Source organism: Schistocerca nitens, chromosome 9 (assembly GCF_023898315.1).
Source record: "Schistocerca nitens isolate TAMUIC-IGC-003100 chromosome 9, iqSchNite1.1, whole genome shotgun sequence".
Lineage (NCBI taxonomy): Eukaryota > Metazoa > Arthropoda > Insecta > Orthoptera > Acrididae > Schistocerca > Schistocerca nitens.
This window is the reverse complement of record NC_064622.1, coordinates 34,402,661-34,428,394: the sequence shown is the minus strand read 5'-3', so window position 1 is coordinate 34,428,394 and position 25,734 is coordinate 34,402,661. Positions and strand designations below refer to the sequence as shown.

At 38.4% G+C, this 25,734-nt stretch overlaps 1 protein-coding gene across 1 annotated transcript in view; it reads left to right on the top strand.

Annotated features, from left to right (window-relative positions):
* LOC126203365 (phenoloxidase 2-like) overlaps nt 1-25,734 on the top strand; it is a 76,692-nt gene that overhangs the window by 28,199 nt on the left and 22,759 nt on the right. The window contains exons 3-8 of the mRNA XM_049937662.1: nt 363-558; nt 3,511-3,734; nt 4,612-4,814; nt 7,436-7,586; nt 8,378-8,479; nt 15,983-16,147. Of these exons, the coding sequence (XP_049793619.1) occupies nt 363-558; nt 3,511-3,734; nt 4,612-4,814; nt 7,436-7,586; nt 8,378-8,479; nt 15,983-16,147 (1,041 nt within the window). The remainder of the gene's footprint in view (nt 1-362; nt 559-3,510; nt 3,735-4,611; nt 4,815-7,435; nt 7,587-8,377; nt 8,480-15,982; nt 16,148-25,734) is intronic.

Here is a 25,734-nt window from a genome sequence, read left to right as displayed (position 1 = left end):
GTCTCAGGACTGAAGACCACAACAACAACGATGTGTAATAATTATTAATGTTTCTGTTATTATGGGCAATAAATTGGTACATGCATTCACACTCTCTGTTTCCAAGTAGAGCTTTAAATGAGGTTGAGTACTTGTTTCAGCTGTTATTCATATGAACTTTATCCATAATTTGATAATCAAATCCATATTTCTTGCATTTTGACCCCAACAATATTCCATACCTATGGATGCAGTGTAAGTGGGTAAGAATAGTATGATTATGACAGTATAAGACTTTACACTATATTATACCTATTAATTGACATTCAGAAAAACAATCATCAATCTATAGTACAAAATTATATGAATCTTTTTCCTTCCAGCCATCTCGTTTCCAATCTGCAGTTTCTGAACTAATAAATCGATGGAGTGGAGTTAATAATGCACAAGAGTTAGAAGTGAAGCCTATCAAGCCACCAGACATCTCATTCCCCCAGAGCCTGGGTCGTCAAGAGAGTTTCTCTCCTTTTATACCACATCACAGAAGAATGGCTACATATTTGACAGAAACACTTGTAGGTAAGTAAACAGTCCAATTTTCACCATAATACATTGTATTTTAATGTGGAAGCATAAATACCATTATGTGAAGAAAGTCATATTCCAGAAATGCCAAGAGCTGCTGATTAAATAAATAATTATTAACTACCAGTTTTGATCATCTGATCACAAACAGGTTACTGTGACAGTGTTCTTTCTGTGCCCTCCACTCTGAAAGATGGAATGTGATCATGACAGTGTGCAAAGATTAATTAATTATAGTAGTGCACTTTATTATTGGCTAAATATTGCAATTTACTTTTGACAGCAGTGGCAGAGTATGGTTTATAATGTGTTTGATACCACAGTAAGAACATTGCTATTCAGGCTACTGTAATTTTATGAAACTCAATAATGATCAACTAACAAAGATTTATTTCATCAGTAGCTCTTTCTGTCCCTAAATATGACATTTTTTTTAAATATTTGAAGTGAAAGATTATTAGCAGGAGGAAATTGTTTAACAATTCCCTGTGCTACATTCTTAGAAATTATTTTGAATTATGGCATTTTGACCAAATGGCATTACACACTGTTTTGCTACTTTTTTATCATGATTACTGTGTATCATAAGGATTCAGAAGGATTTTGATCATTAGTAATTTTCTGTAGAATTAAATAGCTTGTCTGCTAATTAGAATGACTTTTACAAATAAGTATTTTTTACATGAATTTTAACACTTAAGATATGTGTATTATTTTGCATTGTATAAAAATAAAATTTTCCAAGAATAAAACAATATTGATCTCAAGCATCAGTAAAGATAAAAGGAATAAAACAAAATGGATTCACCAACACCTGTAGAAGATACTGGCACATTTAAAACATATACTGTTCCAAACTAGAAAGAAATCATTTAGTTACATATTTTCGCTAGTGGATTCTCCTTTTGTACAAAACAATTGTTTATTCAGTATTCTACTGCAGGATTTTTCAGACATATTATCAAAAAACTATAATGTTGCAACTAAAATCCATAAGCGTGTGAGAAGTGTTTGGAGAGGCATGTTGTGAGGACGTACTCTGAAAAAGTATATTATTGACACTAAAAATGGTATGATAATTGAACTTCACCATAGCTCTAAACTTTTGGGGAACGAATTCATCCATGCCCATATATTGTTCTGTAAATCTCATCATGAATGAGAGCATTCAGGGATGTGGACTGTCTCAAGTTATATATCATACAATAGCAGACAGAATCAGCTACTTACAATTGGTTATGAGAAGTGCTAATGCACTCACACTGATAATTACAGCCGGCCGGTGTGGCCGAGCGGTTCTAGGCGCTTGAGTCTGGAACCGCGAGACCGCTACGGTCGCAGGTTCGAATCCTGCCTCGGGCATGGATGTGTGTGATGTCCTTAGGTTATCTAGGTTTAAGTAGTTCTAAGTTCTAGGGGACTGATGACCTCAGATGTTAAGTCCCATAGTGCTCAGAGCCATTTGAACCATTTTTTTGATAATTACAGGAATTACTTCTTTACTACTTTTCATAACTGTATTTGGAGAAAAGAAGCTACTTTTCCAAAAGCTTCTGCTCTTTCTCTTATAGTATTCAGGTACATTTTATTTACTTGTAAATACTAAGAATTTTTGTAAGTTTACTGACTCCAGCTGTTGTAGATAGCTCTTTAAACAGTTGGACACACTGACAACAGCCTTACAATACATTTAACCCCTTATGGTATTTTCTGCCAACAAATCAATCATACTTTGAAAACAACTGTAACGTTAAAAAACATAAACTACAAGGAGAAATAATTTATACCACTAATCACCCAGCATTAATATAGTCCAGAATGAGTGAAGTAATCAGCAATAAAAATCTTTGACAATCTATCCACTGATGTAAAGAACTGAATGGATAATAAAACTGACATCAAACACAAACTGTATCTGCTTGACAACTCCCTCTACTCCACAGAAGAATTCTCTCTCTCTCTCTCTCTCTCTCTCTCTCTCTCTCTCTCTCTCTCTCTCTCTCTGTGTGTGTGTGTGTGTGTGTGTGTGTGTGTGTGTGTGTGTGTGTGTGTGTGTGTTGTCTAATTCGGAAGAAGGCCTGTTTGGCCAAATGATAACTTGTTTGGCAGTCTTTTTGTTGTGCCTACCTGTGACTCGACATCTCCCCTAAATGGTGAGCAACAACTTATCCTTTTCGTACTTTTGCTTTATGATACATTCAATTTTGAGCATCACAGTTATGTTCAGAAATGGAACACTACGTGCCACAACAATTTTTGTACGTTCAGAAATGGAACACTACGTGCCACAACAATTTTTGCTGTCCTATGCTGAATCTGTCTGGCTCATAAAGCTACAATTTGTGTAGCTATAGAACTTTGACAAAATTTCCAAGGGAATAAGATATCTTTTAGACATCAGGAACAAATATACACTGCTCAAAAAAGGTTTTTCATCACTTGGATATCTGCAAACACGTCAACTTAGATTCAAGGGGGAGTAAAATAGTTAATCATATGGATAGTGGATACTTTTCTGTAAAATAGAAACTGAACGATAACCACAATAATTTATTATAATACATATACGTATTGTGTGCAGAAGGTTCTACAAATGGCTAACAAATGAAAACCTACAATTTAGGAAACTTGTTAGCATGAGTGACTATAGCTAAGAAAGACTTTTAAAAAATTAGGTAAATTATGTATTGTGTTAAATAATTGTTATCAATAAAACTCACAATAAGGTAGAATTCAACATACACTAAAATAAAGTACTCGTTTAAGTCAAACATGAAAATATTATGTGTGTGTGCGCGCGCGCGCGCGCACACACACACACACACACACACACACACACACACACACACACACACACACACACACACACATATATATGGAAAGAATGATATGTTTACTAAAATAAAATATTCTGTATTGTAAAAAATGTTCTCTTTTCCTTTAAAGGAATGCGGTCGTTTGAGGATTTCTTTTCCATGTCAGTCTACTGTCATGACCGTATCAACCCATACATGTATGCTTATGCATTATCAATTGCCATGATAAATAGAAAGGACACACAAAATCTACCTCTGCCACCACTATCTGAAGTGTTTCCAGACAGATTCATGGACAGTGCAGTTTATGCACGGTGTCGAAGAGAAGCTAATGTTGTTGGTGAAGGAAGCAGGGTAAGCTATACAAAGAACATGTAAAAATAGCAGTATATTATGTCAAATTGATAACAACTTGTATTATTGCTTCTCATTAATAACTATGAACTATGAATGATGCACATATAAGAGAAAATTTGCAGTGCTAAAGATGTAAGTCGACTTTGACAATGTTCTGACATAATTTTAATTCTCATTTGCACAGCTAACTGGTGTGTCTATATTTGTTAGATACTAGCTTTCACCTGAGCAATATTGTTTGGTGCTTGATCTCATTTCACATAATCAGAAGTTGTTGCTGTCTTACAAAATGTCAGAAACAGTTTTTGGACTAGTTTTATTTTGTCCAGCTGGTATTTTTCAAACAAGCATACTGATTTCAAAGTAGATGCTATGTGTGTATTTGTGTCAGACAAATGATAAAGTCCTTATATCATGTAAAATGCTACATTCATTGATGCACACTGTGGGGAAGAAGACAGATTAACTGGAATTTATATGATTATGATGAGTTCAGATTGAAGGATGTAAAAGAGTGCTTTTACAGCATAGATCACAACTCATATGTCATGTCATATACTTATCAGTTTGCATGTGTTTCTCATCAGTATCTGACAGATTTCAAGAAGAAAGAACTAACTAGCCTCTAGTGTGTGCCTCTTTACTTTTCTTTTCCTTTTAAGTAAGTGCTGATCCTGTAACATGCTTTACACATTAGGGGGCAATTTTTCAGTAAGCAATAAACCAATCTGTTCAGGTATGATTGCAACAGAAAAAGAATGACTTTCAATAACATACTGCTATATTTTATGACTATATTCTGAAGAATCAATGAATATATGCTTCAGAACAAGTGTAAAATCTTTAATTTTTATAATGTTAATTACTCTTTTAGAGACCAATTGTGATTCCTCGTGACTACACAGCTTCTGATCTGGAAATAGAACATCGTATTGCATACTTCAGAGAAGACATGGGTGTTAATCTGATGCACTGGCAGTGGCATCTTGTCTATCCAAACACTGGATCAATCGATCTCGTAAATAAAAATCGCCGTGGTGAACTTTTTTTCTATTTCCATCATCAAGTTCTTGCAAGGTATGTACTGTTCACTTTTGAAAATGAACAGAAGTAATGATTATTCGCAATATATTTAACATAACTGTTAAATTAATTACTTTTCACCATGATTGTTTTGGGACAAGGTTAACAGAAGTAACATTTTTTAGCCAAAATAAGTTGCTACAGAGTATGAGGTAATGCCTTTCCTACATGGGATGAAAGCTAAAGTAATGTTTATAACTGTAAATTACACATCCATGACAGACAGCTTGGAAGCATTTGATGATAGCATATCTGTAAAACATTTGGTGATAACCTAATTGTTTCAGAATAAATTAGTATGGTACTTACAGAGAATTTCTGCATATTTGTAGTACATTAACAGAGTGATTAATTCACATAAGTTGTTCAATATAACAGCAAAATCATCCCACTCACACTGTTTCTGTAAAATGTACTGCGTATCAGCCTGTTTCTGAGAAACAAAGTTTTCTTCACATGACAGTTGATAGTCACTACGATCATTTGTTTACTACCTACATAAGATTTGTTCAGCATATGTGTTTTGTTTTATGACAGTAATCATATTCAAATGTGCCGAGGAAAAGGAAAAGGTTGACAGAAAAATTCTTTTTGAGCATTTTAGCAGCAACAATCATTCATGAGGCAAATGGTGTTCAGTTGGATCTGTCTGGTATTTATAGAATAAATGTTTACCAGTACATCAGTTGTTACTTTCATACCAGTTAAAACAACATTGTCACTGAACCATACGTATTACACAAATGATAAGTTCCACAATGGACCACATAACATTTTTAATAGTTTCAGATTGACTAACAAAATAGCAAGTTCTCACCAATCAATCTCATTTGTGGTTGCTTCCAAAAAAATTCAGTTTTTATTAAAGTGTTTTTCTTTGTGTCTTTTTAATTTCAGTCATTTAAAAAAGTTGGTACCATAGAAAACTTTACATGGCCAGGATATTCATGCCTGAAGCGTTTCTGATTCCTTTCAAATCAATTACACATGTGCATTGTACTCAGCTGTCATTTTGCCATGCAAGCAATATGCAAATTTCATTTCGAAGTGTGTTGTGTTGCATACTTCATATTCCTTCTGGAACTTTTAAATAATCAACACAGTCCTGGAATCTTTTATCTGGTTGGAAATTGAACACAATAGCCTATTACACATAATTAATTGTTTAGTCCTTCCTAGGCTGTTACTCTCTGGATGATGTGTAGCTCGACTCTGCTCTGTGTCATCACTACAAAGTGCATGAAGGATTTTGCTCAATGAATAAATTTCAGTAATTTTGTTGTTCCTATACTAACATAGATAGCACTCAAAACAAAAGGACTGAAAGCCCAACCTAAGACAATGATCTTGCATTCAAGAGTTGTACTCAATCTGGTGATTCAGATTTAGATTTTCTGTGGTTTTCCTAAATTTTTTAAGCCAAATTGTTACAAGGTAGTTTAATTGAAAAATAATATGTCTGATTTCCTTGCACAGCTTTAATCTATACTCTACTCCCTGTCTAATACTCTCATCATCAGTAAAACACTATCTTTTTATTCCATAGAGCTACAAACAACACTGAATGGTGTGATAAATTACTTGAATGGATTTGTTTTAAGGTTTCAAAAGGGTATTTGAGATGCTAAAAATATGGTTCAGTATTTCCAGATGTGAGTAATAAAGGGTGTGTTTTATCACGGTTGATCAGCAGACTGTTGTGAATACAAGTAGATAAGGTAAATGAGATCTGTTTCTGGGTGATTCTGGTTGGATAGTTTCAGTTTGTCAGAGTGTTGACAAGACAGTCAGAATACGAAAGAGAGAGAGCTTGTATCTCTATACGTGATTCCTGCAGGTGACCAGATCACTTAGGAGGGCCTTTTGGTGTGCAGTGGGTGGTAGCTGTTGTGTGGATGATTCGCTAGTGATGTGATTTAATGTCAAGAGAGATTCTTATAAAGCCATCATTGAGGTGAAATCTGGCTTGGTGACCTGAGGATCACCACGGAAGGAGGAGGTTGTTTGTCCTTGCCCTGATCCCAGATAACAAAGGTGGTCTCAGTGATTATGAAACAGTTGAGTGTTTTAAGACTCTGTTTACAAATAATTCTTGAAGATGACCAAAGGGAAATTTTGCATTGGACATGTATGAGATGTCCATGGCAGCATTGCAAATTTGTTTGTTAGTGATGTCTTCAAAGTGGAAGTATTTATGTGTGAGAATTGGTCACACTTACCAGAAAAAGTTGTGGGTTTGGTGATAGTCAAGTATTAATAAAGGCAGCCTTCCTTGAGGCCAGGTGTAGGAATGTTGAAGTAGCAGGAACTGGTGTAGCCAGTGACTATAAAAGGTGTTGGCACATTGATGTAGAGAGTATTTCACTGTGGGTGTAATAGGCAGTTACAGTGAATGTCCCTGATGGTATGGTTTAGGGACCTTGGAATGCATATGGAATTTAAAAGTCTGAGGAATTATGTAGAGTCTTTGTCTGCAAGGAAAATGACTAAGATTGTATTTGTTTGATGGTAGTGAATGGTATTTGTTTATTGTTTGCACTAAGGAATTTACACTACTGCAATGACATTAAATGTTTTTTTCTTATTCTTCACATGTCTTTATTTCATCCTTACAGATACAATTTTGAGCGATTATCCAACAAACTTGGTCGTGTGAAGCGTTTGCTGAATTGGCGTGAACCTGTAGAGGAGGGATACTTTCCAAAGCTGGATAATGTTGTCTCTAGTAGAGTTTGGCCACAGCGTCATTCAGGTGCTATCCTAAGGGTAAGAGATTCCTCTTCCATATGGTTCCAGAGCAACGTTGTCATTATTTTTCACAGAAGAGTTTGTGTTTTTATAGTATATGCATAAGAACTTTAAGAAACTTCTGACATAAAAGATAGATTTACAAATGTCCATATTGCTTTTAAGAACCCAGATTCCAGCACAAAATCTTGATAGTTCATTTAGTCATCCTGATCAGTAGCTGCAAGTAATAGTTTTGATTAAAAAACACAACATCTGACAAGGTTGATTATGTCATCTTCCAAAATACTGAACAGAATAATGCGACTGTCAACTCACAGGACACACACCAATATATCATCTGCCAGTCACACTAGGGAAAGTTCAGAAATCACAAGTTATAAGGTTTTTAAATTTTATATGAATAAATGTTGTAAAATTAATAACTTAAGGCATCCTGTGATGAACGACATTCAGCATATTTAAAACTGTAATGCTTTTACTTGTGGTATTACCCTGTGATCTTAAACTTAATTAAATCTATTATTAAACTACAAGTAGTCATTTTTATTTTAATATTATTTATGTACACATTAAATTATCTATAGCTGTTTGCTCCCCCACACCTTGTCCATTATACAGTTTCATTCAGCCAATATCAGTTAATGTTATAGTGGTGTTTGCAAAACAGTTATGTGAAGAACGTAATTCTTCCATAACAGCATGAGTAACATTTGTGAGGAGCTGACTAAATATTATTTTCAATTGAGATATATATCTAAATTTATGTGGCTGGATAAAGATATCAAGAGTTTTAATTCTTCATGCAGGATGTAAATCGAGTACTCCAGCGACTTAAAGTTGACATCCAGGACATGGAAAGGTGGCGTGACCGGCTGTACGACGCCATCCACAGTGGAGCTATTATAAATGTAAGTATTAAAATTATGGAAATTCTAGGATCAAAATGATTATCAAACAAGGGATAAGGCAACCGTATATCTATAGCTGACTGATGCTTGTTACATAGACATGTGTAAGGAAACAATGTCACTAGCTTCTGAGCTATAACTGTTTTCCATTTTAAGTATACAAACACTCTTTCTCTCTCTCTCTCTCTCTCTCTCTCTCTCTCTCTCTCTCTCTCTCTCTCTCTCTCTCTTCTCTCTCTCTCAGATTCATTTTCAATTCACCTGAGGAGAACAAAGTACATTCTGTCGAGATTGACGGTAGAAAACTCTTGGAGTTGATCAACTTGTCAATGATACATAAAGATGTCTTCTACAGCGTGGATAGGGACCAGTGGACAGGGGCCAGTGAGGTCTCAGGGTGTTGTACCGATCCCCCTAACAAAGAAGTTTGATGTGCTGTCTTTCACTGAAACTGGGCTAGTGAGATTCACTTCACATCTTTTGGGAAACCTGTTTTGGCAGGCATCAGGAGGAGGCAAACACGAAATTTAGGGATCTACTAATCATCATCAGTTAGAACTTACAGCAAATGCTGGCACCCTTTAGGGTAATAGCAGCAAGAATCTTGAAAGGACACCAGTATGTATGCCTGGGGGCCTCACTTCAGCTTGTTGAAGAGGCTATTCAGACAGCCATTGAGGGAACAGGGTGCAACCAACTGCAGATTGTAGTACACATTGGAACAAATAATGCCTGTCATCTGGGTTCCGAGGTCATTCTTGGGTTGTAACACTGACTGTCTGAGAAGGTTGAGAAAGCCAGCCTTGAGCATATAGTTTCAACAAAGCTGACAATTTCAGCATTGTTCCCAGAATTGGTCATGGCCCTTTGGTTCTGAGTCAAGTGCAAGGACTGAACCAGAGGTTCTGTGACAATCTAAGCTGCACCTTCCTGGACTTGTTCCATAGGGTTGACAACTGTAGGGCTGCCCCATATTGGTCAGGTGTGCACTATACATCAGAGGCTGCTACTCAAATAGCTGTGTGTGGATTGCACAGAAGGCTTTTTTAGATTAGGCAACTCTCCATCCAATGCGGATAATGATAGTTGTAGGAAACTCCAAAGTATAAGTGTAAGATTGAAAGACACGCCTCCAACAGGTGAGAGTATTAAAATCCTAATTGTAAACTGCTGAAGCACTCACAGAAAAGTGCCAGAGTTTGAAGTGTTAATGAAAAGCAGTGAAGCTCACATAATGCTAGGTACAGAAAGCTGTTGAAAAGTGAAATTTATAGTAGTGACATTTTTGAGGAAAATTTAAGTGTATATCAAAAGGATAGGCAAATGGAAAATGGAGGTGGTGTATTTGTTGCAGTAGACAAGAAATTCAAATCCACTGAGACAGAAATTGAAGCTGCATGTGAGATTGTTTGGGCAAGACTCAGTATCAGTTTTAGTCATAAAATGATTATTGGATCCTTCTATAGCCCACCAGACTCATCTCCTGATGCAACTGAAAGCTTTAGAGAGAACCTCAATTCATTTGTACATAAGTTCCCCACTCATACTGTAATTATCAATGGAGACTTAAATCATCCAACAATTAATTGGGAAAATTAGAGTTTTGTTAGTGGTTGGCTGATAAGACATTCTGTGAAACTTTACTAAATGCCTTCTCTGAAAATTACCTAGAACAGATAGAACCTCTCTCATAATGGAATGGATTGGATCTAATGGCAACAAATAGACCTCACTTCTTTGAGTATGTCCGCATCGAAACTGGTATCAGTGACTATGAAGGTCAGTTGTGGCAACAGTGATGACCCAAGCAGAGAGATATATATGAGCAGTAAACTACATAAAAAATCAGTAGTTCAAATCTCAATGAGGAACATGAAACTTTCAGCACAGTCCAGGAGCATGTACAGGAACTTTGGCTCACATTTAAAAGAATATTTGACCATGCACTGGAAAGATATGTAACCAGTAGGACGTTCGTATTGGGAGGGACCCTCCATGGTGAACAGTCACTCTAAGGAAATTTCTAAGGAAGCAGAGATTACTGAATAATAGGTGTAAAACAAAGCATGGGGCTATAGATAGAGAGATGCCGAATGAAATGGGTTTGGCTGTCAAAAGATCAATGCCTGATGCCTTCAGTGACTACCATAGCAGAATATTGTCAAGTGATCTTTCACAGAACCCAAAGAAATTGAGGTCATATGTAAAGGCCAGTATTAGCACCAAAGTTAGTGTCTAGTCCCTAGTGAATGAGGTAGGAATTGAAAAAGAGGATAGAAAAGCAAAAGCTGAAATGCTTAACTCCATTTTCAAATGTTCCTTTGCAAAGGAAAACTGAGGAGAATTGCCCCAATTTACTCCTTGTACCACTGAAAACATGAATAAAATAAGTATTAGTGTCACTGGTATTGAGAAACAGCTGAAATTGTTAAAATTGAACAAAGCTCCAGACTCTGACGGAATCCCTGTCGGATCCTGTACTGAATTTTTGGCTGAGTTAGCCCCTCTGCTAACTATAATCTACCATAGAACCCTCAAACAAAAAATGGGGCCCAGTTCTTGGAGAAAGGCAAAATTCACACCTGTCTACAAGAAGGATAGTAGAAGTGATCCACAAGACTGCTGTCCAATATCCTTGACATCAATTTGTTGTAAAATCTTGGAACATATTCTGAACTCAAACATAATGAGGTATCTTGAGCAGAATTACCTTCTCAATGCTTACAAATCACTCATGCAACTGATTCTAAAATATTGCTCAAGTGTGTGGGATCCGTATCAGATAGGACTAACAGGGGATATTGAATATATACAGAGAAGGGCAGCACAAAAGCTCACATTTTTGTTTAATCCAGGGGACAGTGTCACAGAGATACTGAAGGAACTGAACTGGAAGACTCTTGAAGATAGGTATAAACTATCTGAAAAAGTCTGTTAACAAAGTTTCAAGAACTGGCTTTATATGATTACTCTATGAATATACTGCAACCCCCTACATGTTGCTCTCATAGGAATTGTGAGGATAATAATTACTGCATGCACAGAGGCATTCAAACTAATTTCTTCCTGCTCTCCATATGTGAATGGAACAGGAAGAAACCCTAATAATGGTACAATGGGATGTACCCTCTGCCATGCATCTCATTGTGGTTTGCAGAGTATAGATGTAGATGCAGAAGATTATCAGAAAGATATGTACATCAGCTCATAAGGAAACTTCATCCAAATAAAGATAGTTACAAAAATTGTACTAATATTTTTGAATATACTTTCTGTCTTATTAAAAAAATACACTGTTTTTCTTCACATCCAAATATGTTATGCATTATTGTGGCATCTATTGCATTACTTTGTGGTAGAGTAGGCACATTACAGAGTTGTAATTTACCAGGATATCCTGACAGCATATTGTGTTCCTCATTTTACCTCTGACATTGGAGGAATCCAACTTAGCCAAGATATTATGTAGCATCCTCTACAAATGGAAAATTGAAATTTGTACTGCATTTTTATGCAAAATTTAACTCTGTAATGTGTCACTGTAGCATACAATAATTCAACAGAATCACTAGTGTGCCCATTGATGATACTACAAAAATGGAAAAACATGATTAGTAAGAAGAAGATAAAACTGTGTTTTTGCATGACATATACCTGCTCTCGAAAAATATTTATATGTGTATACAGGAAAAACTGTGAGTAGCCTGTAGTTACAGTTATTCAAGATCACCGTCTTCTTGCTGAGATATAAGGTTCTGTTAGTGTCACAGGGAGGAAAAATCTCAGACTTTCAGAATAGTGGTACTAGAGCATATGCAGAAGAGGGAGAGCAAAATATGTGCAAGCATTTTAAATGTCAACACAGGAAAGTCATTCAGGACCACAGCTCAAGGTAGAATGAACTGGAAGTTAACCATGGAGTGTAAAAGTAGAATTGGTACTGAATGAAGATGAACTCAACGTCTTCTTTCCAGTCAGCAGAAAACTGAAGGATGATTATGAAAGTTAACAGATTTATGAAATTTCAAAAGAGTCCGACCCTTTACCCTATTTTGTTTGACAAAGTAATCCCCATTATAAAAACTAGTGAATATCAAAACATTTTGCATTATTTTCTCAGAATACTACCCTCTGGCCAGAAGACAAGAATTTTTCTATTATTACATAATTGAATTTTTGTGTTTGGATGTACCCTACAAATTTTCTTTTATGGTTGATTGCATCCAATAGTGCATGAGCGTAGTGGAAGGGTCAGAGCATCATACAGTTTCATATAAAAACAGAATTTTATGTAAATTGAAGGTGGAGGGGGGAGAAAGGGAAGGGACTATTGATATCAGCTGCATCACGACTTTATGCATAATGAGTGACAATGAGTGAAAATTTGTGCTCGACAGCGTTTTGAACACTGGATCTCTTCCTTACTAACCATTTACCTTAACCACTGTGTCACCCAGACACAGTGTTTATCAGAGCTGCGCAGACTATCATACCACACCTCTTAGCCTACCCACATTCTCACATAGTGCCACCTATCCAAAATACCTTTCCATGTCCTCCATGCTTGCTACTTTGAGATTACCACAGGAGATTGGATGTAACTGTGCATATGCACTGAAGGTGGTGGATTTATTTTCCATGAAGACGAATAAGTTATATATAAATGCATGGTGTCTGATCTTTCGGACATGTCCAAAAGAACAGACACCACATGTTCATATATGATAGAATTTTGTGTTTATGAAAACTGAAAAATGAAATTTATAGAAAAACAAGGAAGGGAGATTGGGTTTAATGTCTCATCGACATGAAGGTCGTTAGAGCCAAACCACAAGCTTAGATTGTGTCAAGGGTGGGGAAGGATATCAACTGTGCCCTTTTAAACAAACCATCCTGGCATTTGCCTCAAGCAATTTAGGGAAATCACAGAAAACCTAAATCTGGATGGCCAGACATGGGTTTCAACTGTCACCCTCCTGAATGCAAGTCCTGTGTGCTAACCACTGTGCCACACCACTTGGTAAAATTTATGGATGTAACATGCTAACAGAATGTTGTATTTGAACCTGCTGTTCACATGTATTAATTTCAGGCTTAAGTATTCATACTAAAAATTCCTAGAGAGTAATACCAAAGAATAAACAGAGGTAAAGAAACAGAATATATGACAGAGTTTAGCAAGAATGTAATGATATTAATGAAAAGAAGAAAAGCTGATATTCTGTAAGACTCAACTGGCAAAACATGAGACAGTTTGAAAAGAAGAGCTAATAATAGGTAGAAAATTATTCAAACTCAGAATAAGTGTATCTTTTTATAGAGTGGACAAGATGTAATTGAGTAATTGTAATAAATGCATCACAAAAAGGATAGAATGAAGATTATTGTTCAACGTCATGACAGTGATAAGTCATTAGAGATAAAGGACAAATTCAGGTTGTCAAAGAGTGTCAGCATTGTCCTTTTCAAAGCAACAATTGCATAATATGCCTTCGGTCACTTACCCAAATACCGTAGAGAACCCAAGTCTGGTTGGCCAGCTGGAGATTTCAAACTCTATCATCCTGAATTTGAGTCCTATGTCATGTCACCCAGTATCACAAAACAGGGGCAGCTAGGAAAAGGGAGGGCAGTACAATATAGTGAAAGATCTGTCTTTAGTTTCAACTCTCCTTGCAATTCACATTAGACAAGTATCCTTAATGATTTTGCTAAATAGCTTTTTTTTCAATTAACAGTGTTTTATCTCCTCTAATCACTTGTTCAGAAACATCTGGCACAGAAGGATAGAGATATATTTGTCTCTTCTCTTTTACTGTGCAGCCACTGTGTCACTTTTCAAGCCAGTAAATTGATTTTTCATCCACCTGTACTCGCTCCTCCATCTCTCTCTCTCTCTCTCTCTCTCTCTCTCTCTCTCTCACTCACTCACTCTCTCTCTCTCTCTCTCTCACACACACACACACACACACATGTGTCTTTTACTGAAAAGAGAAGGAAAGTTGCTACTTACCATATAGCAGAGATGCTGAGCTGCAGATAGGCACAACAAAAAGACTCACACAATTAAAGCTTTCAGCCATTAAGGCCTTCATCAACAATAGACTCACATATGCACACGCATGACCACACACACACACAAATGCAACTCACACACACGACTGCAGTCTCAGGCAACTAAAACCACACTGCGAACAGCAAGACCAGTGCATGATGAGAATGGGGACTGTGTGGTGATGGGGAGGAATAGTATGGTGGGGGTGGTGGCCAGTGAAGGGCTGCAGGTTAGGCAGAGGACACGGGAGTGGTGGTGGGGGGGGGGGGGGGGGGGTGGAAGTAGCGGAAAAGGAGAGAAATAAAAAGACTGGGTGTGGTGGTGGAATGACAGCTGTGTAGTGCTGGAATGGGAACAGGGAAGGGGCTGGATGGGTGAGGACAGTGACTAATGAAGGTTGAGGCCAGGAGTGTTATGGGAAAGTAGGATGTATTGCAGGGAAATTTCCCACCTGCACAATTCAGAAAAGCTGGTGCTGGTGGGAAGGATCTATATGGCTCAGGCTGTGAAGCAGTTATTAAAATGAAGGCTATCATGTCTGGCAGCGTGTTCAGGAACAGGGTTGTCCACTTTCTTCTCGGTCACAGTTTGTCAGTGGCCATTCATGCGGAAGACAGCTTGTTGGTTGTCATGCCCACATAGAATGCAACACAGTGGTTGCAGCTTAGCTTGTAGACCACATGACTGGTTTCACAGGTAGCCCTGTCTTTGATGGGAGAGGTGGTGGTGGGAGGATGTATGGGACAGCTCTTGCATCTAGGTCTATTGCAGGGGTATGAGCCATGAGGTAAGGAATTGGAAGCAGGGGTTGTGTAAGGATGGATGAGTATATTGAGTAGGTTCAGCGGACGGTGGAAGAAGACCACTGTGGGAGGGGTGGGAAGGATAGTCGGCAGGACATTTTTCATATCAGAGCACAACGAGAGGTAATCAAAACCCTGGCGGAGAATGTAACTCAGTTGCTCCAGTCCTAGCTGGTACTGAGTTACGAGAGGAATGCTCCTCTGTGGCCATACGGTGGGACTGTGGGAGATGGTGGGAGACTGGAAAGATAAAGATAAGGCACGGGAGATTTGATTACTGAGAAAAGATTTGATTACTGAGAAAAGACAATCCTATAATAAAGTGGAAGAATATAAACAATATTTGTTTGTAATATTTGTGGCAATTTTAAAAAATCTTGTTTCAATATTTTGTCTTAGTTGAAAACATTTTACCATAATACAAAATGGTTTCTCCATTTTTAATTATTTGTTTTTTATTGTCTTCACATGTTATCAAAATCTCATGATCAGTCTAAGCAAGACATTGATAACATATTATTTCAGTCATTAATCCTGACAGTACTACTAGTTAATTTTGTAGCAATTACAACAGATAAGCTAAATCTATTAACATTTTGTGTAATTAGTATTTATTTTTCTTCTTTTTTTAACCTTTCATTTTAGTCAAGAAATGAAATAGTTCAGTTGACAGAATTCGAAGGCATTGACATCCTTGGTAACCTGCTTGAAGCAAGTGCACTTTCTCTTAATCCAAACTACTATGGTGACCTTCACAATTTTGGACATGTGTTGATGGGCTATTGCCACGATCCTGATGGGAGACATCTGGTGAGTAACGTTCTATGTTGTAACTGTGAGCTGCCAAGGCAAGTGACTCATTAAATAATAGTTACATGAAACATGTGTAGAAAAAAGAAAGATATATGTCACTTTGTGTGTGTGTGTGTGTGTGTGTGTGTGTGTGTGTGTGTGTGTGTGTGTGAAAAGTGTGGCAATATTTGAAAGACAGGTAGGGTAGGTGAAAAACTCTATTAACCATGGAAGGAATGACTAACAGATAAAATACACTGAAATCAGATATGGAAGAGAAGGAGTCTCCAATAAAGTGGTGGAAAGACAAAATGACTTTTGTACAGACGAACTGATGACGTAATTGAATTTTATGTTTGAAATCTTGAACTTTGACATACGTAGTTAAGAAATAATTTTGACTTACCAAAGCTAAATATCAATTACAAAAATATATAATCAAAAAAGACAAGCATGTACCGTAAACAGTAGTAATGCAAGAAAGTGATTTTCCAGTGTTGTATCTATGATGAATTGTCAGCAACCAAATGAAATGAAAAATACAGAAAAGCAATATAGATGTGATATTAAATTATGAGACTTAAAGTTCTTGAATAACAGTGTATGCTGACACATTAAAGATGACTTCAATAACAGTTCCATATGAATGAATATATGGCAAAAAAATTTAGCTTGGAATAAATGAAAGAGAGACAAGGCAAAATGAAAACTCATCATTAATAATGTCATTTAGAAACTAACATCATACAGTTTGGTCAGAGAAAGCAAGATATGTTTTGAAAATACAAATATAAAAAAATATCAATGGTGGTGGACAATTTCTTCTGTTAAAGAAGCTGACTGAAGCTATATTATGAAGTCAGACTAAGGAGTGAGGGAATTGTATCAAAAGACTGTAAGTTATCCAACAAGGCTTGAAGTCCAGGATTGAGATACAAAACATTTTGATCATAAAACTATCCCTATCTTGCAGAGGCAACATGAATTAGTGTAACACAGCAAAGTGAAAACACAGGCACTCTTTACTGTACATTAAGTGTAGAAAGAGAGGGAGCATCTGAGGATAACACCATTGTCAAACAGCATCTAGCACACAACAAATAATTCTGGCAAGAAGAAAAATCAGCATATGAGAATCAGCCACCGACCAAAACTGTACTAGACCATTAAACAATGGATGTAGTATCAGAAGTATTGTTATCTAGAAATGACAGAAAGCCACTATTGAGTGTATAATCTTCATAGCTTATTTTGGTATATCACTTTTATTATTAGTCAATCCCTAAATAATAATAATTGTTATTTGCTCATAATAACTGTACCATGTTGGACATTGTCATTTTTGTACATTTACTCTTATACCATAAATATAAGCTGTACATACAAAAAGTTGCACATTTGGTACTGTATCTTCAAATGAATATTTACATTGCTAATGTACTGATCCTGACTATATAAAAAAATACCACCAAAGATAATCTAGTTGAGATATCTGATACTGATTCCAGTGTGGATGGAGTCCAGTATTCATGTTTATGTTGTGCTAGGCACTCTACCTGCGGTCTGCGCTGCATCATGCACTCTATCTGTTGTATGCGCCAACCAATAGTAGTAACTGTGGTGCTTTCTTCTAGCCGCAGTAGTTCTGAGCATTGTGCACATACTTTGTGGTTATCATCCATTATTAATCTTACTGTATGATGTCCAAGTTGCACTAGTAATTTTACCTTCTGACTGTTTCCATTTAAGCCCTCTTGTGATCTAGGAAGTTCCATTACTGTGGTGTGTCAGGCATTCCACCCAAGGGCTGTGTTTGCCAGGAGCGGCTGCAGTGTTATTTTCAGGCTGATGGCGTCCAGATTGCCACTCTAGACTTGGCAGAACATTCTTGGGGTTGGGTCTGTTGTCTGAGGTACTATTTCAAGTACATCTTTTATTATATGTACTGGACAGTTGTATCTTACTACATCTTTATACTTGTGTCCCCTGGAGTCTTGATGTTGCCTTGATTGCATCTACACAAGTATGAAGATGTAGTTAGAGAAAACAGCCTAGTACATGTAATAAAGGAGACACGTGAAACAGTATCTTAGACAATAGACCCAATGTCTGAGGACTTTCTGCTGAGTCTTGTGTGGCAATCAGAACACCATTGGCCTGAAAATAACATTGCAGCTGCTCCTGGTGGGCACAAACATTGGACAGAATGCCTGACACAGCATACCATGGCAACAGAACATCCTAGATCACGGGAGGGCTTAAATGATGGCAGTTGGAATGAATAATAACCACAAAAGTATGCACACAGCATTCAGAACTGCTGTAGCCAGGTGAAAGCACTACAGTTGTTGCTACTGGTCAATGCATACCATGGATAGAGTTCAAGATGTGGCACGAACCACAGATAGAGCACTTAGCACAACATAGACATACATATCAGACTCGTTCCACACTGGAACTAGTATAAGACGACACCTGAAGAAAATTGCAAGTCATACAGTTGAAATATCGTGCAACAAAACTGTGTTGACCTAAAGATAAGAGTGTTGGTTTATTCTGGTAATTTTCACTTGTTGTAAATAAATGTATATCTTGCAGAAGCCTTTTTTTAAAGGATTTTGGAATTCCCAGTACACTTAGTACACTTACTTATTACTGACAATAAAAATCTGTTTCAGCTGAGCAATTATACACACAATCAGAATACAGGACACAAAAATAATTTTTATGTAGATTGTGTCCTCCTTGTCTATGGTTCAGAGTTCAGTGATGTAGTCTGATGCAAAGTTTCACATCTAACATAAAGCAAAAAACTGGGAATCCCAACCATTTCAAAAAGAAAATAAAAAATATACCTCATTAACTACACTTTCTACAAATTATCAGAATATCTGGACTCAAAAATTGAAAAGTTGTGTTAGTTATGTCGCCTAGTAACAGTGTTCATTGTAAAGCTGCATGACAAGTATGAGGGGGAGTCAAATGAAAAATTAAAAGTTTAATTAGAAAATCAAAGTTTCTTGCCAGTGTTCTGTAAGTACACAGTACTGTTAGCATAAGTTCACAGTACTGTTAGCAGTAATGTAAGGAATGCCCTACAGGTGGCAACATACTACAGACAACCAACATGGGCACAATACCAGTTAAGAATGGCTGCCCCACTTCCAACATGCACCAAGGAAGGACAGTGTTCTGTCATATATATTCTGAGCAGTGAAACTGCAAAACCTATTGAAATCCATTGGCATATGAATGTCCATTATATTGATGCAAGTGTATGAGTGAAGAGGGAAGTTCAGAAATTGTGTGACTTTTGTGGCAGATGCTCAATGCCCAGGTCACAACCCTGTGTTGTGACACCCTAAGTCTACTGCAGCGGTTGAAGCTATTGTGATGGAAAATTGCCATGTGATGAAACAGTCACAGATCCTAACGTTAGCCATGGCTCAGTGCATCACTGTGGCCATGAAATGCTTACCTTTACCAAACTGTCTGCTAGGTGGGTGCCACAGCGGATCACTTTAGACCTGAAAGAGCCACCCATTGACACCTGTGAAGAACTATTTGGCACTTTGAAGCTGAAATTGAATATCTTCTTCATGAGAGTTGTTACAGGAGATGAAACATAGGTACACTACCATTAACCTGAGTCAAAGAGATCTAACTGTCTTTCTGGACAAATGCGGTGTTATCTTGCATGGACGGTGCAAATGCTATCACCAGTGCATCATATTTCAATGTGTTAAGAAGTCAGCTTCAGTCTGCAATGAGACCAAAGCGACATGGACTTCTAAGTGCAAGTGTCATTTTGCAACATGACAGTGTTCAGCCTCATAGCCCATGAAACTCTTGCAACCATCGATAACCTGCCCTTTGATACTCTGCCATGTGCGCTATACTACGGTTCTGATGAAGAGGTGCAGCAGGCAATGCACAAGTGGCTGCGCACACAAAGAAAGCAAATTATTATTATTATTATTATTATTATTATTATTATTATTTATGAGAGGGAGATTATTATTATCTATGACACGGAGACTGTCAAAAAATGATACACTTTTGTTCAATAAAAAAATTTAAAAAGATATTTAGGATTTTAATTCCACTCCCCGTTGTAATAACATACAGCATAAGTGAAAATCATGTGAACACTATTTGAGAGAAAGCATGTTCTCACCTGACTACCAGCATGATTAACACATTCAAGTCAATGTTCAACAGTATAATTTTTGAGGAAATATTAGATATCACACCTTTTATTCTGTCCTTTAGTTCTTCAAGGTCTCTCACTTTTATACTGTATATGCATTCCTTTACTATACCCCATAACCACCCATAACCAGAAGTAACGGGGTGTGAGATCCAGAGACTGGGGGCGGGGGGCATAAAAATAGTTTGTCAAGACCAATTGAACGATTCGGGAATGTTTGATCAAAATAAGCATAGCCAGAACTAGCAAAATGGGGCAGTGCACCATCCTGTTGGAACTAAGTTGTAGGGCATGTTATCAATGGCAAACTCTTTCAGTATTTTCAGATAGTTATCTACATTCACCATTGGGTTTGTAAAGAAAAATGGGCAAAGTACACCAGTAGTGGTCCCAGCATTTATCTTCGAGATGCACCTTCTCACTCATGAATGATACCTGGACTTTCAGTCATCATCATCTTGGACAGTTTCCAGCCACTGGCTGGGTCTGTCGGGAACACAAGCCTCTCCATCGTGTTCTGTCTTTCCACCATTCCCCCTCTTCCACCTTCGTCCAGTTCTCTCCTCTTCTCATCACACATTCCTTCACTCCCTTCACCCATCTATCTCTTGGTCTTCCTCTGGGCCTCTTCCCCTCCATTTGCAGATCAAACATCCTCTTTGGAATTCTTCCCTCATCCATTCTCTTTATGTGTCCATACCACTGCAGTCTTGATTTTTCTATCCTGTCCTGTACTGGTTCCTCCTTTAGTCTTTCCCTCACATACACATTTCGCAATCTGTCTCATCTTGTTACACTCAACCTGCTCCTCTGGAACTTCATTTCACTAGCCTGTATTCTACTTTTGTCGCTTTTGTGCATTACCCATGTCTCACTTCCGTATGTCAATATGGGGACAAAGTAGGTTCGGTATATAATTCCCTTGGATTTCTGTGGCACCTCCTTGCTCCAAATAAGCCCCCTAATGCATTTGTAGAACTGCCCTGCTTTTCTGCACCTTTCATTTATTTCCATTGCGTTTCCCCCCTTATTTTCAATCATGCTTCCCAGGTACTTGAAGTTCTCTACCACTTGTAGTTTTTCCCCGCCACAAGTTATATCCACATTTGGCCTATTCGTCTTCCTTGTTGTGACAATTATTTCACTTTTCTTTGCAGAGAAATGCATTCCATATTGTGCTGCCGTTGCCTCCCATACATCTAACTGCTCTTGCACCTCCTTCTCGCAATTTCCCCATAACATCAGGTCATCGGCAAAAAGCACTGCTTTCATTTTATGATCTCCAATTGCATCTGATACTTGCTGTAGGATTTCATCCATAACAATAATAAACAATAAAGGCGAAAGTGCACTTCCCTGTCGCAGCCCATTTTCCAGCTTGAACCATGCAGTACGTTCCCTCCCCACTTTCACACAACTCTCACTTCCCTCATACATTTTTCTGACTTTTCATGTTATCTCTTCATCTATCCCTTTTGCGTTCAGCACATCCCAGAGCTTGTCCCTACAGATACTGTCATACGCCTTCTCAATATCTAAAAAGGCCATGATTAAGTCCTTCCCGTACTCATAGTGCCTTTCCTGCAGTTGCCTTACCGCAAATATGAGGTCCGTTGTTGATCTTCCCGGTCTGAAACCGTACTGCTCCTCTTGCAGTCTACTTTCAATACTGCTTCTTATTCTCTTCTCCAGGATCTTTTCATAGATTTTTCCACAGTGGCATAGCAGGGTGATTCCTCTGTAGTTCTCACATCTCCTTTTATCCCCTTTCTTGAAGATCGGGACTATAATTCCTTTCTGCCAATCCTCAGGAATTCTGTTCTCCTTCCACACCACCCTCAGCACTCTGTATAGCCACTGGGTTCCTACTACTCCTGCTGCTCGTATCAAATCCACTGTTACTTCATCCCAACCTGGTGCCTTGCCCCCTTTCATCCTCTTTAAGGCTTCATCCACTTCATTCCAAGTTAGATCATCAATTTCCCCACTATTATAATCGTCTGCTGCCTTAGGCTCTCCATCGCTGTTAGTTACCCGCTTGGCGGCATTCAACAGATCTTCAAAGTACTCCTTCCAAATCTTTTTGAGCTCATGCATTTCCTCCACAACTCTTCCATTATTATCCATGATCCTCAGGCACTCGCTTCTGTCGTTCTCTTATTTCTTACCATGGTGTAAAGTACTGTTTTGTTCCCTTCACTGTCCTCTTCTAACATTCTTGTCCATTTTTCCATCCACTTCTTCTTCTCCGCCCTTACTATGGTCTGTGCCGCTTTCTTGCTTTCCTTATATTTTACCCTAGCTTCCTCTGTTCGGGTCTGGAACCATTCTCTGAAGGCTTTGTTCTTTCGAAGTACTGCCTCTTTACATATGTTGTTCCACCATGGGGTTTCCTTACTTCTCCTCTTTGTGCTAGTTCTTCCACACACAGTCTCAGCTGCCTCAACTAGAGCCCTCTTAAAATCTCCCCATTCTTCTTCCACTGTTCTCTGATCTTCCTTTGGCAGCTTCTTCCTGATCAGTGTCTGGTACTGGGTCCTCCGTTCATTTTCAGTACATTGTGTTAATACGATTAGCATGACCACTGGCATAAAAGGTAGCTTTGTGACTGAAAATCACTTACCTAACAATACCTGGCTGGCTGCCAGAATGTCACAGTGTTCTACAGATACAAGTTTCTGGTGCGCAGTCAAACCTTGAACGATTTGTAGCTGATGTGATCACATACTAAGGTCCTTGAGTGGAATATGGGTCACTGTTCTCTATGGAATCCCTGTTTCCAGACTGTAAGGTCTCGTCAATTTTGATGGACTTCTTAGTATAGATTCCTGCACGACAGCAATGTTTTCTTCACTTCTGCCTGTTCGAGGTTGTCTTGCATTTCCCTGATAATTGTCTGCTACTGATCCAGTTGGTACAAGCTTTTGGTAAATGCAATGAATTGTTAAATGAACAGGTGGCCATCTGTCTGGAAATCTTTCTGCAAAGCTTCAATGCACTTCTGTCATTGAGTGCACAAGTTCCTTTTCACTTGCAGTCACTCTTCCCTGCTCCAGTGTGAGTCTGTCAACCATGTGTACTAATAACATGAAATAGAAAACATAACAAAATTAAGAATGTTCACATAATTTTGATTCAGCCATGGGTACTAACAACCTGTCATAGAAAATAGAGCAAAATTAACATTGTTCACATACTTTTGACTCAGCCTTGGACACTAACAACTGGGAATAGAAAAAGGAAACAACACTGACATTGTTTGCATAATTTTGGCTCACCCTGTGCTACAAACAATAGTCAGTATTGCTACGAAGTCTTTCGCGACGTATTTCTTGAGTAAAAATCTCTCGGTGTACATGCCGCGTCAATTCAGGATAAAACTCCAAGCTTTCGACCACTACCTCCATGGTCGTCGTCAGGGCTAAAACTGACTGTCGTGAACTAGCGAGGTTCCCACTTTTATATGCAAAGGACGGTTTCTGATTGGCTGGAATACGTCAGCGATATGGCGCGTAGTGAAGTGGTGCCCTCTACTTCCATAGATGTAGTTGCTATCCCGCGTTGCTTGCAGCGCCATCCCTTTAATCAGGAAGTAAAGTGCGAGAAGTTTTTCTCTGCGATTTTTCTTTGTCCAGTGCACTCTTCCAAGTATTGCTAAGTGCATAGCCGTTGTCTCTATTAAAGTTATTATCGCTAAGTCTAATTTCGACTGCTTCCCGAATCACAGAGTCCCAGTAATTTGATGCGTGGGCTATTACTCTGGTTTCTTCAAATAAAATCTTATGCTTGTTAAGCAGGCTATGTTCAGCCACCGCTGATTTTTCCAAATATCTGTATTTCAGGTGGCGTTGGTGCTCGATGCAGCGGTCGGCAACGGTTCTTACAGACTGGCCCACGTAATTCTTGCCGCATTCGCAAGGAATAGTGTAAATTCCCGGCACTCTTAAGCCGAGACTATCTTTGACTGGTCTCAACATTTCCTTAATTTTCCTAGGTGGTCGGAAAACTGGTTTTATTCCTTGCCTCTTCAGGACTCTGGCTATCTTGCTCGTTGTAGCACCGCAAAAAGGAAGCCGCGCTATGTGTTGGTCCTCTTCTTGTATGTGGCCGGCATCGTGTCTTACTTTCTTGGACAATACTGATTTAATTTCACCGGCAGAATAACCATTCCTCTTGAAAACAGTCGTCAAATGGTTAATCTCGGGACCGAGGTGGTCCTTGTCGGAAATAGTCCTGGCTCTGTGTACTAAAGTATTCAGCATAGCTCTCTTCTGAGACGGATGATGGAAGCTATGGCTATGCAGATATAAGTCTGTATGGGTTGGCTTCCTGTACACAGAATGGCCCAGTCGTCCATCCGGCTTTCGCTCTACCAACACATCTAAAAAAGGTAACTTCCCTTCCTTCTCTACCTCCAATGTAAATTTTATGGCCACACGGCAGCGACACGCTGCAGCAGTTCGTCGAACACCTGAATGGTGTACATCCAAACATAAATTTTATGTTTGGATGTACACCATTCAGGTGTTCGACGAACTGCTGCAGCGTGTCGCTGCCGTGTGGCCATAAAATTTACATTGGAGGTAGAGAAGGAAGGGAAGTTACCTTTTTTAGATGTGTTGGTAGAGCGAAAGCCGGATGGACGACTGGGCCATTCTGTGTACAGGAAGCCAACCCATACAGACTTATATCTGCATAGCCATAGCTTCCATCATCCGTCTCAGAAGAGAGCTATGCTGAATACTTTAGTACACAGAGCCAGGACTATTTCCGACAAGGACCACCTCGGTCCCGAGATTAACCATTTGACGACTGTTTTCAAGAGGAATGGTTATTCTGCCGGTGAAATTAAATCAGTATTGTCCAAGAAAGTAAGACACGATGCCGGCCACATACAAGAAGAGGACCAACACATAGCGCGGCTTCCTTTTTGCGGTGCTACAACGAGCAAGATAGCCAGAGTCCTGAAGAGGCAAGGAATAAAACCAGTTTTCCGACCACCTAGGAAAATTAAGGAAATGTTGAGACCAGTCAAAGATAGTCTCGGCTTAAGAGTGCCGGGAATTTACACTATTCCTTGCGAATGCGGCAAGAATTACGTGGGCCAGTCTGTAAGAACCGTTGCCGACCGCTGCATTGAGCACCAACGCCACCTGAAATACAGATATTTGGAAAAATCAGCGGTGGCTGAACATAGCCTGCTTAACAAGCATAAGATTTTATTTGAAGAAACCAGAGTAATAGCCCACGCATCAAATTACTGGGACTCTGTGATTCGGGAAGCAGTCGAAATTAGACTTAGCGATAATAACTTTAATAGAGACAACGGCTATGCACTTAGCAATACTTGGAAGAGTGCACTGGACAAAGAAAAATCGCAGAGAAAAACTTCTCG